The sequence below is a fragment of the Amblyomma maculatum genome, chromosome 4 (genome assembly GCF_055883805.1).
Source record: "Amblyomma maculatum isolate TAMU_Amacu chromosome 4, ASM5588380v1, whole genome shotgun sequence".
NCBI lineage: Eukaryota > Metazoa > Arthropoda > Arachnida > Ixodida > Ixodidae > Amblyomma > Amblyomma maculatum.
Genome location: NC_139347.1, coordinates 41,615,489 through 41,633,662, shown reverse-complemented (window position 1 = coordinate 41,633,662; position 18,174 = coordinate 41,615,489). Strand labels below are relative to the sequence as shown.

At 44.8% G+C, this 18,174-nt stretch overlaps 1 protein-coding gene across 1 annotated transcript in view; it reads right to left on the bottom strand.

Annotated features, from left to right (window-relative positions):
• The window catches only part of LOC146190824 (beta-galactosidase-like), a 30,185-nt gene that overhangs the window by 8,079 nt on the left and 3,932 nt on the right, over nucleotides 1–18,174 (bottom strand). Inside the window, exons 3-12 of the mRNA XM_084601199.1 lie at nucleotides 18,004–18,154; nucleotides 17,625–17,688; nucleotides 17,424–17,518; nucleotides 17,100–17,280; nucleotides 16,658–16,838; nucleotides 16,423–16,466; nucleotides 12,470–12,585; nucleotides 9,563–9,637; nucleotides 6,180–6,266; nucleotides 5,221–5,328 (exon numbers count right to left, since the gene is read on the bottom strand). Coding sequence (XP_084457325.1) covers nucleotides 5,221–5,328; nucleotides 6,180–6,266; nucleotides 9,563–9,637; nucleotides 12,470–12,585; nucleotides 16,423–16,466; nucleotides 16,658–16,838; nucleotides 17,100–17,280; nucleotides 17,424–17,518; nucleotides 17,625–17,688; nucleotides 18,004–18,154 — 1,102 coding nt within the window. The remainder of the gene's footprint in view (nucleotides 1–5,220; nucleotides 5,329–6,179; nucleotides 6,267–9,562; nucleotides 9,638–12,469; nucleotides 12,586–16,422; nucleotides 16,467–16,657; nucleotides 16,839–17,099; nucleotides 17,281–17,423; nucleotides 17,519–17,624; nucleotides 17,689–18,003; nucleotides 18,155–18,174) is intronic.

Sequence of the window (18,174 nt, the reverse complement as noted above, 5' to 3'; positions counted from 1 at the left end):
TCTAAACACCACCAACTAGCCCAACTTTCCGCTTTAAAGGTATCGGTGCCGTTCTCGCTCGGCGTAAGCCTGATTTCTCTGAGTACGTCGTTGCTTACGCGAGTCGCTCCTGACCAAAGCTGAGGCTAACTATACAGTAACAGAAAAAGAATGTCTGGCGATTGTTTGGGTTATGAATAAATTTCACCCTTACTTATATGGGCGGCCATTCGACGCCATCACCGATCACGAAGCCTTGTCCTGGCTGTCGTCCCTCAAAGAGTTGGCTGGATGGCCAGCTGCCTCGCACGCTGAACTCTCTGTTTAAAAGATAACGACATTCGTGTCTTTTATCACTCTGGTCGTAAGCACTCCGACGCAGACGCTCTTTCTCGCTCCCCTGCGACCTCTGACCCTGAACCACACTATGTGCCCTCCTCACTCCTTCTTCCTTAGACACCATTGACATGGCATGTGAGCCGCGCAAGGATCTCTGGATTGTTTCAGTCATGAACGTTCTGGCCAACCGATCCCCGTGCCTCCCTTCTCGAGCTCTCTGACGTCAAGCCCATCACTTTGCTATCCGTGACAACCTCCTGTACCACCAGCTAGCTCCTTGATGGGAGAAAATGGCTGCTCGCAGTTCCCCACCATCTCCGCTCCGTCATTTGCGCTACCTATTACAATTCACTGTGCTCCCATGCTGGATTCCTGAAAACTTTTACTCGCCAGCTTCATCGCTACTATTGGCAGGGCATGTACGTTTTGTTCGCCAGTATATCCGCTCTCGCATCAACTGTCAGCGTCGCTAGAACACACCACCATGCCCTCCAGCTCCTCTGAAGCCTGTACCGGGTCCATTTAGGCCACTCACACTTATTGAAATTGACCATTACGGTTCTCTTCCCTGCTCTTCCGAGGTGTATCATTGTTGTTATTGATCATCTTACTCGATATGCTGATACTGCCTTACCAGCTACCACTTCCTGTGACGTAGCTGGTTTCATCCTTGAGAACCTCTTTTTGTGTCACGGGTCGTCCCAGGAATTGTTTAATGATTGTGGTCGCCTGTTTTTGTCAGATGACGTGGAAGCCCTTCTCTAAAAGTGCAATGTTCAACGTACAACGTCTTCCTACCATCCATGACACCCACGTAATGGTCGAGCGCTTTAACCGCACCTTAGTAGACACGACGGCCATTTATATTTCTTACAACTGCTCCAATTCGGGCCGTCTGGTGCCATTTATAACCTACGCTTATACCTACCACGCAAACGACTACCAGATTCTCCTTTTATTTTTTTTTTTTTTTGTACGGCGAGGAACCTTCTTGCACAATGGGCACGATCTAGCCCTACTATCCCGGCGCCTCTGAATTGGTAACCATTTCTCAAGCCGCTGTCTGTGCCGAAGAGTGCCATCAGATCGCATGTCAGATCACAACTTGAATCCAACGCCACGAAAAAAAACAACCGCACCGGTCTCACATGTCTGCCGTCTGCTCATTGTCCCGACGAGTTGCTGTGGCTATGGGTGCCGTGTTCCACCTCAGGCCAGTCGACCGAACTTCTAAGTAGATACTAGGGCCCCTATCGTAATGTTCAACAAACTTACCGGATTAATTATTTTGTCAAGCACCTCACGCCTTCGACAGACTACCATCACAGAACACCTGAAATTGTCCTCAAACCGCCACAAACCCTCTACGACACCGCCATCGTGGCTTCTTCTGAATCCTCCAGGATTCCGTCATTTCACTTGGCGGTATTGTAAGACTGATATCTAATCTTTGCAAAACCAGTAAGAAGACCAATAAGGAAACATTGACGAGGACGACAAGCTGACGAAGGTCGAGCTCTCAATGAAAAATGCTGGCTTTAGCAGCAGGAACGTTTAGATAAATATATTACCGTGCGAACTGCCTATTTCGCCTCATTATACCTGCTATATGTCTCTAGTCGGAATCTTCAGATAAACCGCGAAGAAATCTAGAGAAGTTGTACAAGGTTGCTCAGTACGAAAGAGAACAAAGTCAGACCAGCCAACAAATCGTTACTGCGTAATTATGTGTGTACGTGGAATGCATACGGCTTCTTGTTTGCCTAATTGAATCCTTCTTGGCCCATACACATGACACATGGCTCACACCACCGAGAGCTGTTGGCATTCATTGGGGCCACAGGCCTGTATCAATATATTTAGACCCTTATGCCGAAGGGTAAACTTGCGCGATAAAAAAAAAAAAAAAGAATCCTTCTTGGAGTACTATAATATCCAAAATTCATTTTCTTTGTAGAAGAAATAATGAATGCACTCACATTTTTGTTCAACCTTAGCGCCACTTTCTGCATTGAGCGTATCCACTTTTCCGGCACTCAAATTGCTTTTCCGCGGTAGATGCTACCCCTGAATTGTCCAGGGCAGTGCAATTCAACGAGAATATGCGCACTGACACCTTATTCGGATTATAGTCATTGAAAAGGTCGCCGAACGTTGTGCGGCTTGAACGGCGAGGTATCCAAGCCACAAGATGATCACGCGCACCCATTCGTCGAAGAAGATGGCGCACTCGACTACACCGTCTTTCAGCTGCGGCCTGGGGTAAGATTGTAGCACCGCGTTGCACGAAACGCCGAAAAAGACGGCCGGCGCAATGTGAAGCTAATTGAGCAGTTCCAGCCTCCTCACCCACGCACCTTTGCACAGCTGAGGGTGCGCACTTGCCTCCTCCACTAGCCTTGGCAGTGCTAGCCTTCGCCGGTGCTTCGATCTTGCCCGTGCAAAAGATGCGGACGCACCTATACGCGCATTCCTTTCCAGTGTCGCAGATACAACTGTAGCCGTGCAGGTGCTTTTTTTTTTTTTTTAGTTTAGAATCCAACGAGTGTAAATAAGAAATGCTGGAAACGTACAAGGATATCAAAAATTTTAAACTCGCGTTCATCGTAGTTCGTCCTTGTTTCGAGAGTCTGACCTTGAAAACACTTTCAACTCACATAATAATTTCCGGCTATATCTCCATTTTTTTTCTCCGAGTGGCGACATTTTAATGCAACCAAGTTCTAAACAATGACTACACATGAACCAGCAAGAGAAGGGCTGCAAAGTGATTAGGTGTCCTGCCACCGGAAATTAAAACTGTGACCTAAAATAAATATTTTCTATTTTGAAAGCGGTTTTTCAATGCCTTGCTTTTACCCGGGCATTGATGAGTGCACAATTCCATTTCCTGATGTTCAGTTAATATTTTTGCAGCCAAAACGTCTGCCGGAATTGCAGCCATAGACATTAGAGAAGATTGATTCCATTGGGCAGTTCCCACTCGAAGTTGATAACAGAACATGTTGCCGTGCATTCGTGTCTTTCTCAAAATCCTGGGAACACTGTGATGCACACAGGCTTCTATGAACAGCTGTGGTACTTGAAAAAGGGTGGAGTTTGTTGGCCGCCAGCAAGTGTGTTCAGGCATCACCTCAAACCATGGAACAGATTTACAGCAAGGAAGGGCCTAGTAAACAGGAAGACAACATGTCTGCAGCGGATATCTCGAACGTTCATTAGCCGGCATACAGCGCGATGTTAGCGTTTCTTGCGAGGAGCATTTCGTCCTTTTGGCGTCGTCCAAAACTTGCGCAGGTATATCCGTTGATGACAAGGCGACCGGAGAAGGAAACTAAGATATATTTGCTGTTTACGGAGCCCTAGATACGAAATATCCCTACACATGGTCGTCTCTACATCGGCCAGCCTGTCAGACATTTTACTGACGGAGCTCACGGGCTCAGCTGCTTTTTACAAACGAACTCACAAAAACGACCCATTGTGAGTTGTTTTTGTTTTCCCATGTACTTGTTTATTGTAATTGTTTGACAGAGCCGTGGTCGCTTGCATGAAGGATTGTGTGTCACTCACATACGTAAGTTGGTTGTCGGCACGTATCTCATTTCACGGGTTTCTCCCGCGGTACCCTTCTATGTTCTTCTTTCTTCACGCCTTTTTAACTCTCATCTTGAATCAACTGGTCCTTCAAGGAGCACTCGAGAAACAAATATGCAGCTTCCCCCCCCCCTCCCCCCCTTTTTCTTTTTTTACTGTTTACGAACTTATGTTTGATTCATAACAATACGATAGACGCCAGCCATCTTCTGAATTACAACGCCGGAAAGCGAGTTTAGCGAGCTTTCATGACGAATGAACCTAACATCGCGAGACTGATTCCCTCCGCAGCGCAGCTTTTTTCGGTGGAGGCGAAAATCAAGCCGTCCATATACTGTGCGATATCAGTGCCCGTTAAAGGAAACTAGATGGACAAAATTTCCAACGCCATCCCATACGGCGTATCTCATAGCTTGAGTCCCTTAGGGACATTAAACCTTACAAACCAAACTAAAAAAAAAACACACACACACACGTTAGAGATTATTACTGCGCGAGCAAAACGTCTATGCTTTTGTCCTTTAAATTTCTTATAAAGGAAATTAAACTTCTCAGAAAAGTACCTTCAGCAGTCGGAAGTGTACAATTTTTTTAAAAGGCAATCAACATTTTGAACGATAATAGACTGCACACATTTGCGGAGACCTCGGATACAAAAAGTTGTGGGACACTCACAGCTTTGCTTTCTGAGAGGTTAAAATGCGATTTCATTACATTGTCCTGATTCCATCGCACCTTCATTCAACTTGATCCGATGAGCCTTCGTGGCCTACGGGTGGCATATCCATTTTACAATCTTGCAATATCAAGGTCTTCGTCTTGATTCCCACTCGCACTAAAATTAACCCTACTTTCTAATAATCTGAATTCCTTTCCTTCGCTTATAGGAGCCGCCCTGGGAAATCCGGCGCCAATCGAAACAATTGTTTATCTCCTCCTAAGTTTTTTTTTTATTCTATCAGGATTTTTCGATAACAGCACCGTATTTTCTGCGACACCGGTTCCTTATTGCTGTCGCGTTAAAAAGAAACAAGAAGCGTGCTACACGCAAAAAATCACAGTACCATCTACACCTTTCAGGATGAGATCACCCAGTTATGTGAGGAGAATAAAAGTGCCCAAGTACAAAAAGGGCGATGATGAAATTCGTCACCATTGTCACCAATGCATCATCATCATCATCAGCGCCAGCATCAATCCTTCTCCCATCGCCTAACGCAAGCAGAATTCGTCACAGTGACCCCAAGGAAAGAAGAAAACAAATCTCGATACTTTACCCGCTGCTATGTACACGAATGAACTCACGTCGTCCACGTAGACGTATCCTCGGTCTCGGATCCCAGGCACGCTGAGCACAGCCGGGTTCCTGGGCAGGAACGTCACTCGCGTGTCGTACAGGACTAAGCCTTGGCTCTGAAAGCGATGTTAGATGATGCAACGACTAGGGGACTTTGGTTATGTGTTAGTGGATATGACACTGCTCTAGCGTTAGTGACGTTTCAGGATATCTGCACGCAGTGAAGGAAACGTAGATGTCCAGACAACAAAACGGTTCTATAGAACGAACAACCTGCGTGCTTCGGGCCGCTCTGGATTATGCAAACAGCATCGGGCGATAACGTCTGGCTTTAGACAGGTTATGCACGAACAGGTGCTGTCAAAAGTAACATTACCACTCTTTACGCGAGTTTCTATCCGTATTGGCATCGCCACCCCTTTTCGCGTTTCTTTACCGTTTCCCGGCGTTTTTCTTGTGCAGAGGCTCTACACCAACACTTTGCGTCGTGGTGATGACAGCGCCTCTGACGACTGAAGTAGGTGGCAAAGCAGCGGAAGCATTCGAGCCGAGGAATTAAGCAGGGGCAAATAAGTATTTTAGCCCCGCATGCTCATACTGGCCTGCCTCAAATCAGGACTTGTACGTTATGCATGTGGCCCGGAATGGCTCGCAGCTCGTACGTTCTGGACAAGCGTGTTTGTCCTCTGTATCTTCAAAACCTTTCTCTCGTAACTGCAATTAGAGTTACTAAAGCGCGCGCTCTTTAGTAATACACCTGTTCTTCGTTCTGGCCTTACCAAAATCCTTATACTGCTAAAGAAAAAGCAGCATATAATAATGAGCTGAAAAACAAATAAAAGAAAACTTACGATGCCCTTTATTGCGCCACATGGACGAGTATATGCAAGAGTGCCACGTACTTCCATTAGACTTCCATTTTTCAAGGTAACCGTTGCATCTTCAGCAAGATGACCAGGTCTCTTACCTGCCGAATTCGCTCAAATGATAGCGGCCCCTCATGCGATATTGCGTGGCCAGGGTTGAGGTCTCGAATGTCAGTCAAGTTGTACAACTGGAAGTGAGTGAAAACACAGGACAGTAAGTTTTAGTGAGACAAAAACATGATTAAAACAGATCTGAAAAGATCTGAACAGATCTGATGTATGGATGCGAGAGTTGGACTGTGAAAAAGGCTGACCGCCGAAGAATTGACGCGTTTGAGTTGTGGTGCTGGCGAAAACTCTTAAGAGTTCCTTGGACTGACAGAAGATCAAATCAGTCGATATTGTCGACCATAAACCCTGACTGCTCATTGGAGGGTCAAATTCTAAAGTTAAAGCTCAGCTACTTTGGTCATCTGATGAGAAGAGAGGAGTCGCTGGAGAAATATTTGATGTTGGGAAAGGTTGAGGGTCGCCGGAGAAGGGGTAGGCAGCGAACGCGATGGTTAGATGGCATTCTCGAGGCATTGCAGATGAAGCTATGTGATGTTAAGAAGATAGTGAGAGACCGGAAAGCGTGGCGTGACATGGTCCATAGGGTCACGAAGAGTCGGACACGACTGAACGCCTGAACTGAACTGAACTGAAAAGAAAAATCAGCGGCTCTTTATGAGATGCATGAAAAGGGAGCTAACAGTCCCTGATATAAAGTAAAGCATGTAAATTTTTTTTATTGCTCGATGCGAAATAATGGAATAATGGAATAACTTATTAGAAATAACAAAAAAAAAAAAACAACCATGTGCATCCGGAGGTGAAATTCGGAAGATGTGAGTTTGAATATCATTGGGAATATGGTTGTCTTTCCTTCTACTTTCTAAAATATTCTCTCCACAATCACGCTGTTATGTAACATACACAGAAAAAAAAAATATCCAATGATTTTCTTTATGTCAGTGGCTGTTGACTTCGTCTGAATAAAAAAAAAAATCATCAACATTTATAATTATGCCTTGAAAAAAAAAAGCTTAAGGCCGTATTTTCTTCGACTCCCATTTGACCAGACAACTAAATAAGAAGAAATATGAATTTTCAGCAAGTCGTCTTCTGTAGCAATTACAATGCAATAATTAACGCAAAAAACTAGTTTTATTTTATTTAGAAACACATTACTGTATAGAAAAATAAGGCAAATCAGGTTGGCTTTTGTGTGTCTCAAAACAAGTTGAGCACATGTTCAATACCTGCAATGAATCAATAGTGAAATTGGAAGCCATTTTACACTTTGTTCGCGACAATCAACCTACAGTCGACGTCACCCTTGTGTAGAGCGCTCGGGAGACGCATGTCCCTGCAAATAAGGCCAGATATCGCCGCAGCTGGTAGGTTCTTGCGGGAACACTCGAGTGAAAGGGGTGTCACAGATAGCCGCAACCAAGGTAGAGATTATCACCTAGCCCAAAAGTCTGGAGCTGGAGTCGATTTGCGGCTTTTGTAGTCCGATATGGCTTGAGCTCTCCACACAAGGGTGACGCCGACTATACAAAATTTTACACTGTTTAAATTTCTTGCTTCACGGTTAGCAATATTATGGCTTGCTTTCTGCATGTTCTGTAGCTGACACATCGACAGTGTTTTGATGAATGAGTTGTGATATTCGCCCGGTATAAGGCTGTCGATACCGAAAATGTTTGAGGGAGCAGACATGAAAATTGCTTACGTTAGTATAGCGTTTACCATGCGTGATAAACTTGGTTTAACTGGGTTGCAGGGAAAAACTACCAAGATGGCATTTTCGAGGCATTGCAGATGAAGCTATGTGATGTTAACAAGATAGTAAGAGACCGGAAAGCGTGGCGTGACATGGTCCATAGGGTCACGAAGAGTCGGACACGACTGAACGCCTGAACTGAACTGATGGCTTGAGCTCTCCACACAAGGGTGACGCCGACTATACAAAATTTTACACTGTTTAAATGTCTTGCTTCACGGTTAGCAATATTATGGCTTGCTTTCTGCATGTTCTGTAGCTGACACATCGACAGTGTTTTGATGAATGAGTTGTGATATTCGCCCGGTATAAGGCTGTCGATACTGAAAATGTTTGAGGGACTGCCAGAAGATCAAATCAGTCGATATTGTCGACCATAAACCCTGACTGCTCATTGGAGGGTCAAATTCTAAAGTTAAAGCTCAGCTACTTTGGTCACCTGATGAGAAGAGAGGAGTGGCTGGAGAAAGATTTGATGTTGGGAAAGGTTGAGGGTCGCCGGAGAAGGGGTAGGCAGCGAACGCGATGGTTAGATGGCATTCTCGAGGCATTGCAGATGAAGCTATGTGATGTTAAGAAGATAGTGAGAGACCGGAAAGCGTGGCGTGACATGGTCCATAGGGTCACGAAGAGTCGGACACGACTGAACGCCTGAACTGAACTGATGGCTTGAGCTCTCCACACAAGGGTGACGCCGACTATACAAAATTTTACACTGTTTAAATTTCTTGCTTCACGGTTAGCAATATTATGGCTTGCTTTCTGCATGTTCTGTAGCTGACACATCGACAGTGTTTTGATGAATGAGTTGTGATATTCGCCCGGTATAAGGCTGTCGATACTGAAAATGTTTGAGGGAGCAGACATGAAAATTGCTTACGTTAGTATAGCGTTCACCATGCGTGATAAACTTGGTTTAACTGGGTTGCAGGGAAAAACAACCAAGAGATGCAGTATCTGCTGATAGTCGACATTTGAGAGCAAAACAAAAAAAAAAACTATTGCTAGGCCTGTGAAAGACAGCTAGTGACGACCTTTAAACATAGCAATAAAGAACGCAGCACTTAGCATACCTGCTAGCTTACTAGGGTAGATGCGCAGCTTTGCTGGAATTTGTTAATAATTGAGCAAGAAAGCTGAGTCACGAGAGTGCTCCGTATGCACACCTAACATACAATGTAAAGCTCATGGTCCATTATGATATCGTCAAGCTTTCAATAAAGAGCAGACGGGGAGTCAGTACTGACAAAACTCTGCAGCTCTGTTAGTAATTATGAGGTGTGAGACATGGTGCTAATAATATATTTGACGTTTCCTTGAGCTTCTGTCTTTCTTTTTACAGTGAATAGGTGAAACTGTATAATTTTTCTTTTGCAATAGCATTTCAGATGACCCTTATCACTTGTCCACTCATCTTTCGTCAGTCCTTCATTTTGTGCGCAATCCCGTCGTTTAGCCAATTGATCGACAAACTGCCCAAGTCTACTTTTCCTTATAAAGAGATACAGGTAAAAAAAAAATTGGATTATAAAATTAATATAGTAAGCATTGATTGCACTACACGTAAGCGCAAAGTTAGTATACTCAAATAATTCCCGTTTCAGTAGGTCTTGTCATTCTGTGGTGCTGATTTTCATCTCATCTCGGAAAACTCACCTGTTTTAGCGTGATCTTTCCTAGTGCCATCTTCCTCTTGGGCGTCGGCACAGGCAGAGGCGGCACAGAAATGTACTGCACATGCACGTGGGAAAGTGGTCAATTGATTTAATTTACAACTTTTTTATACTGCTCATAACATCGGGATCTGTTGGCTTTGTCATTTGTTTATTCATCTAAGCAAGAGTCATATAAGCACGCATATGGACAAAACGCAGCAAGCCACCATGTCAGACTCTACTTGCCCCAATAACCTGGTTTTCTTTTTTTTTTTTCATTCAGCATGCGTCTAATGTGCGCAAATTAGAAGAAAACTAGACTGCAGTACTGTGACCCGCAGCAGATGGACGCTATAATACTCCTCTTCTATTTCACACTTCTTAGCTTGTTCCTTGCTTACGGTGTGAGATATTTTTAGACTTCCTTTTTGAGGCAAGAAGAATAAATGCTTTGCATTGTACGAAGGGAACTGTGAGCAGTTACTGTACAGTTCTTCATGCTCCGCCTGTATGTCGGCGCGCAGAACAGCCGAAGAGAGTTTTTGGGAATTTAACCAGCGCATCTTTTATTCGGAGATCTTCATTACACCGCGTCATATTTCGCTTGTGTGCCACGGACTGAACTGCAAGAAAACGTGAAACGCGTTATGCTACAGGACAAAAGAGGTCGTATTCCGGTTATTATTTACTCACGGCATCTTAAATGAAAGATAAAGGAGATAAGGAATATGTAATCGAATTAGAAATTGTTAGACGTCGCGGTAATAGGTGGAATTCTGTTTTACTGTTGGCAGCATTGTGCATGCCGGCTGATTGTGATGCTGACTGCGATTCCCATTGCACCATTCACGGATGGCCATAGTTACTGAGGCCGCCACAACGACGAATATAGGACACAGCATTGTGATGTGTGGTTAGTGGCATGATAGATATAAACACACGAGGTTACCTACTAACTGTCATGGCGGCAGCGGGGCCCAGTTGAGATGCCGACGGCATCGCCTCCGCCAACGACGCTACAAGTTCCATCGACACTACTGCTAACTCCAAAGACTCTGGATACCTCAGACGACGCCTGACTTGGCTTAAGAACGTGGAAGAGCGAGTTTGAACTGTTTGCCATAGCTATTCAACTGACCAAGCAGCCAAGCGATGTACAAGTAGTAACATTTTTCGTGAGCATAGGCGAAGAAGACACTGAAGCATACAGCACATTCAAGTTTGAGGCGGGCGAAGACAAAAATGACGTCAAATTTTGATCAAGAAATTCGAAGACTACTACAGCCCAGCAAAGAACTCATTACCTTTCATGAATTATGCTTTGCTTCAACGGACCAGAAAGAAGGCGAATCATTTAATGACTGGCTGATCGACTTCAATGTTTCAAGGGACCAGAAAGAAGGCGAATCATTTAATGAGTGGCTAATCGACTTGAAAGTTTTAGCCATGAAGTGGGAGTTTGGACTTCTGGAAGACGCTGCGGAACAGTATCGTTCAAGGAGTTCGAGGAAAGCATTTGCATCAGTCGCGTTGCAGCGATCAGGCGTGCTATCAGATAGACTGTGTGATATGGACACAATAATAGGTGCTTTGTTGTCTCTTCACTTGCGATGTGCATGTTGAACATTATGATGCGGTCTGAGCATTTGTACTGCACGGCACGAACGTAAATATTCAGTTATTTGCGCTGTGTTCGTATGTTTCTTTGTCCTATGTGTGCGCGTTAAAATTATGCAGCTCTCTTTACGGATCCTTAATACCAGACCTTTTCCTTGTGCTTTCATGCTTCGTACTGACAGGGAGCCCGATCGAAGTGCCTCACCAATGCCCTTATTAAGACGCCTGATGGCGTGTCGCGGCCCACTACGCATATCATAAATTACCCTACAATTTCAAAGATAATGGCGACCAGGCTTTAAGTCTTACATCACTACGTAACGGAGTAGGCATTAATATAGGTGCCTTTTTTTCATTATTCGTTATTACCTGACGACTGCTGGCTTTATGAAGAGATTTGCTCGGGAACTAAAATGTCCATACTAGTGATGTACGACTGTATTTCTTTCCTGATGCACCGTGCGGCTTATTATCTGATACTTTAAAATTTTCATTGATAAATTGTGTGAACTGGATACAAAAAGAAGAAAAGTCTTACTTATGAGCTTACTTGTGATGGGCTTACTTATGATCCCCCCCCCCCCTCCCCCCCACACACACACTTTAAGAATAGGAAAATCAAACCCCTTTTTGTTCATGCAGGAAGAACAGTGCTTCTAGCCAGCTACGAAGCAATGCTTGAATCTTGGATATACTATAGTTCCCTGTTGTGAATTATACGACGCTTGGAATATAACTTACTTTGCTAAAGCATGGCTGTTCATTTCATACGTTTTTGATACAGCTAATGTCGGTCAGGCATTTAAATATCTTGCATTTTCGTTTTATTTTTGGCAGCACTAAACTTTTTTTTTTTATTGCGGCATCATTATGCTCATCTCCATTAAATTAAATATTGGTTGGACTCCACTCTGATTTCGAAATATTATTCCCGTGTTGAGAAGCTCTCAATCTCTGTTTGTTTGACTATGATTTGTTCATTTTACGGTGCAAGTTCATGTGGCGTTGTGAGCTTAATTACAAGGCATTTTAGCCGAAAATAAAATTTTTATTGCATTCTTTTTTCCCTCACGTAGCTTCTTTTGAAGCTACACAATCCGAAAAACACACAAACAATTACTTATCTGAAAACGAAACTTTCATACCATGCACTGAAGCACTACCAGGGCAAAGAAAATGCGGAATGTACATTTTTACCCTCTTTGAAATCTTCAGCTGTAGCAAAGTTGAAGCTCAGTCCTTTTAGTGCTATTGACCTAAACAGTTTGAGCGGGGAACATGATGTCCTTACCTTGGAGATAACGTTTCGAATGGCGACAAACTTGTCCGTCGGGTCACCAGCTTCTGTCATGGGCGCATCGTAGTCGTAGCTTGTTGGCGTTGGATGGAAGAACGCGTTGATGGTAGCTGTTATTACAGCGAATATGAGGGACAGGGATATGAGGACAGAGAGATAACACGCAGATTCCAAAACTCTTACTCTTCGGCTTACGCAGTGAACGCCGCCTGCTGCATTTTGAGATATAAAGGGAGCTTACGGCAACGTCCTCCATGAAGCTATTCTTGATGGACTTGACGACGTGGGAGTTGGTGGCCGGCTGTACTTGTGGATTGTAAGCTATCTCAGCGGCCGCTCTGTTTACATGACTACGCCTGAAGGAGATACTACCCGCTTTCAGGTCGGTCGTGGAGTTCCACAGGTAGGAGTTCTCAGCCCAACTTTATTTAACGTTGCACTAATTGGCCTGGTGAGTGAACTGCCAACTAACATCCACATAAGTGCATATGCTGACGACATCTGCATCTGGGCCTCTGGTTCGACGCGCCCACAACTACGTGCGAGACTGCAACGAGCTGTGTCATCAACATCGATGTATTTACGGCGTCAAGGTTTATTTTTAGCGGCAGAAAAGTGTGCAGTGATCGCGTTTACGGGAAAATGTGTCAGCCGCTACCCGATTACCCTTCAAGGAGTAGTAATACCATACGTCTCCAGGCACAGATTCTAGGGAGTAATTATTGAGCACCGACTATCTTGGTCGAAACATATTGCTATGGTGAAGAAAAGGCTAATTAATTTTTGCCATGTACTTCGTTACATAGCTGGCATCAAATGGGGTCCAACTGAGCGCTCCTTAATACGGCTTTACGAGGCTCTGTTTGTTGGCTACATCCGGTACAGTCTCCCAGTACTCTCTAGTATGAACATTTGCTGCTTGCGGACTTTAGAGAGCGTGCAAGCGCAGGCACTGAAAATATGCCTTGGACTGCCCAGATGCACCTCTAACAAAGGCACAATTGAAGAGGCACACGCTCGCCCAATGTCCATATACTTGTCACACGAACCACTTCGTGTATATTTACGAGCACTTACAAGACACCATTTTCACCCCTCAGCAAGATTCTGGATGAGAGGCCGGACTGCAGTTTTACAGGTGCACTCCGTTGCCATCAGTCGCAAGTACCGACAGGATATGCCCTCCCATATCGTCCCACCCAACCACCATGGATGATGGATAAACCTTTGGTGCACCTTCGTGTTCCCGGAATACTAAAAAGATCAATGGTACCAATTAGTGCACTCAAACAACTTACTCTGTACACATCTGGTCAGAATATCCCAATTATATTCACGTATACACCGATGGATCTGTGTCAGCACAGGCATCCGCTGCAGCTGTGGCCATACCAGCTCAGAAAACGACTCTGCATTTCCTTTTGGGACATACCTCTACATCAACCGCTGCCGAACTTGTAGCCATTCGGGAATCTATTCGCTATATATGTGGGGAACCACCTCAAAAATGGTGTATATTCACGGACTCGAAGACTGCATTACAAATTTTGGAAAACTTCTTACGCCACAGTGCCTATCAGTCCCTGGCACTAAACATTATGGAGCTCATCACATCTGCCCAGCTGCAAGGCCCCATGATAATGTTTCAATGGATCCCTGCCCACTGCGGCCTCCATGGGAATGAGCAGGCCGATGTTAAAGCGAAAAGCGCACTCATCAATGGCTTCCAAACAGCTGTGCCTTTTTCAAGAGCGGATAGGACGTGTCTTCTAAAGAGTTGTATGATTATTGCTACAGCAGCGTACTGGGCTCAACCAGACGCCCGACACATCCGTCTAAGAAGGCTCGATCGAACATTTAAATTTATTGTTCCGCGTGATATTCCGCGTCATCAGGCATGCTTGATACATAGACTTCGTTTAAACGTGGCTTTCACGCGCAAGTACTTACATTTAATTGGACAGATGGACTCACCGGAATGTTCAACTTGTGGCATCCCAGAGACTGTGGACCATGTATTATTGGTGTGCCCAGAGTATGCGAACGAAAGAAATGTGCTAGCTGCTTCCTTGAAGCGTTTAGACAAGAGGCCTCTGTCGGAGGAACTGCTGCTGGGCGCTTGGCAGGACAAGGGGAAGGGCGTCCAGGCAGTGCGTGCTCTTTGCCGTTATTTGAGCGCCAGCGGACTTGATTCGCGCTTGTAAAGCAAGCTGTTGTGTCTGTATATATATTTCATATGCCTTCTCCCACATCGTCACCCATCATGACCTTCTTTCTTCTCCCCTTCCCCTTCCCCAGTGCAGAGTAGCAGGCCATATTTGAATTATTCGGGCCAACCTCTCTGCCTTTTCCTTTCAATAAATCCATCTATGAACGCCGCGACGTGGTCGCGAACCTGTCCAGCCAGTCCTCAACGCCTCAAGCTGTCGTCATGGAACGACGAGTAGTGCGGAGTGCATGGAAAAGCCGTGGTTGGTAATTCATTGAATACTGGTTCGGCGCTGTACACATCAACGTTATGAGTCGCATTCGGAATATTAGTATGCCAAATGGTTACTAGTCTTGAGAGCTGCTGTCGTGACTATGCCACCACGGGGTATGTTGGGAGAATTCCCTAGAGGTTAGCTGTACACGAGGTAGCATGCAGCACATTTTCTTTTATTTGAGACGTTTGCCATTAGGCATACTGAAAAAGGGAACATGCAGCACTTTCACTGGAATGTGATTGAAGGGTCTGGAACGTGAAATCAATGGATTTTTGGTAGGCGCTGCTCAGCCAACTGACGCTTGTGCTAGGGAAGATGAAGTCAGACGTGAGCAAGTTCGACCACGGGGCGACGCTGGTAGCTAGAGTGATTAAATAGCGCGGCAGTAGGAACACCGTGAGTCCCATAATGCAACGACAGCAGGGAATAAGCACAACGTTCCGGTTGATTTTTTCAGTCCAAGGGAAAACTGCAAAGCTGTGCCCTCGCATTATCGATAAAAAAAAAAAGCGAAGGAAAAGGTTGGGTGCGAAAAGAGGCGTTCCAGGCTGTTTGTGAGTTAAGTTCGTGTCGTTTTTTATCAATCGTGTATATTTATAGGTTTCAAAGAATATAAATGGTGCATTCTTTAAGAGGAAAGTATGTAATTACTTCATTCCAGTACTCACATATGAAGCTGAAAGGTGGAGGCAAACGAAAAGCGCTCAAAGTAAATTGACCACCATGCAGAGAGCAATAGAACGAAAACTTGCATGTGTAACACGATGAGAGAAAAGAAACATGCCGAATAGGCCAGTGAACGAAACGATTTAATACCATTTTAGTCGAAATAAAGAAGAAATGGACGTGGGTAGGTCACGCAATGCGATGGCAAGATAACAGGCGCCGACTGGATTAAATGGGAAGGAACGCATATTAGGAGGCGGCGAAAAGCAATAAGGTGGGCGGATGAGTTTAGAATGTTTGCGGAGATCAGATGGATGCAGCTTGCACAGAATGGGACTAATTTGAGGGGCATGGAAAGGGGCTTTGCCCTGGCTGGTAGAGATGATGATGATGGTGTACGCGCGTTCTTTACGTATAAGCAGTCGTGAGGGGGGGCTTAATCCGTCTACATTTACGTGCTGCGCGTTGAGCTATAAACCTAACCCTTCTTAAAATAAACCTTCCTAATAATGACCCAACCAACTCCAAAGCAAACTCTGTGAGAATTGACGTGTTTAAATCCACAACTATGTTGTAAACGTATTTCCCGCGACTAGATAGGTTCATAAAGAAGAAGCACTTTTTGCCTATCAGAGTGCACGAATTAAAGCCAGACTCGGGACCTGCCTCCAGCTTTATGCCTGGTTAACTTTCTTAAGAGATGGATGCATACCGCCACATGTACTCGTTACTATCGACTGGTTGATTTAAATATTGTGCAGACACTAACAAGCTGCAGGGCAGATGATACCTTACCGCCTGACTTCCAGCCGAAGGACGTTCCACCGTGAAACATGTACCTGGAAATAAATAAATAAATAAATAAATAAATAAATAAATAAATAAATAAATAAATAAATAAATAAATAAATAAATAAATAAATAAATAAATAAATAAATAAATAAATAAATAAATAAATAAATAAATAAATAAATAAATAAATAAATAAATAAATAAATAAATAAATAAATAAGGGCAATTGCCACTCACAGGTTGACGGAAGCATTCATGCTTAGCATCTTGTCGAGATCACGCACCACGGCGCTTGTTTCGACCGTACTATGCGGCTCTCCCCAGCTGTCCAACCAGCCTGTGTAGAACTCCGAATTTACCAGCGGTCCCCGTTCCTGGTGTCGACGTTGGATTGCAAACATCTCCTGGATGTCCTCGCCTGGGATGTTTTGAGTGAACAGTCACGGAAACTGGCAGAGTGGACACTCAAAAACAAGGCCCGCCTTGACCTTTCGAGCTTGAGAGGCCTTCAAGGCCGTGCAATGAATCTAGGACTTAGTCATTTTGGTTGTGATTTACTGTGAACGGGGCTGTCACGCTAATGTTCCCCCTACCGATGACAAGGGTGGGTGGATGTCCGTACCATTCTTGCGTGTTCAATGAATGAAATTTTGAGCACAGATACGAGTATTTCGCATACCTGTGCCGAAATCGATGGTTGTGTAAGCGCCATCTACTTTGCCGCATTTAAGAAGGCTGTCAGCGGCGCCGTCAGTGGTGTACAGAATGACGTCATTGCCCAGATGATGTCGCATCAGATTCCTCAGCCACGTCGTGTACGCGAAGTCGCATGCGTGGTAACTGCCGTACTCGTTCTCGATCTGCAGAATGTTGTCAACGAGAGCACAGCACTTGACTAGCTTAACTAGCAGGACAAACAACTGCGTGCAAGACGTCAGTGAAAAGAGAAGCACAAGCACCTTTTTTCTTTTGACGCGCGAAGAAAATTCAGCTACAAACGTACCTGCACGGAGACAATGGGCCCTCCGTTGGCGTAAAGAAGTGGGCGCAAAAGTGGAAGGAGCTTGGAGAAGTACCTTTCGACATACCGAAGATAAACTGGAGAGAAAAACGAAATAACATTCAAAGTTGGAGCATGAGAATGAAATCTATCAATAAACTCCTTGCGCACCATCGTCTAACATCTGTCAAAAACGACGCCTACCTGGATCACTGGTTCTAAGCCCTATAGAAGCATTTTTTGACATTAACCAGTACGGTAGGCCACCCTGTAATAAAAAAAAAACAATGGACAGAAGACAAATAAGGGCGCATCAGTCATGCTTCTTGGAAACCGAATAAGCACGTGCAACACCTTTACGTGATAAACAACAGCGGCCATATCATGCGCACGCGCAGAACAACCTGAGGAGCTGCAGTTAACTGCAGATATCACTTCCTTTGTAAATTAAATCTGGGGGTCTGGCATCACCAAATCTTCGGAATCGGCTTTCACACCATGGAAATGTACGGTGTAGGGAACCTGCCAGGAAGCGATTCTATCTCGAACGAGTGAGAGGTGAAGCTCTCGATCGTTCGCGCACCATGTCCCTCTCGGCGTCGATGTAAGGGCCTGGCCTGAGAAGGACCAGGAATCCGCGCTTCTGGGCGAGTTGCAAAAAGTGGACGACGTCCTGCTCTCCCTCGAAGGCGAACTCTCCGTCTTCGGGTTCGTGAGTGCTCCATTCGACGTATCTGCATTCCGTGCCAGTTGA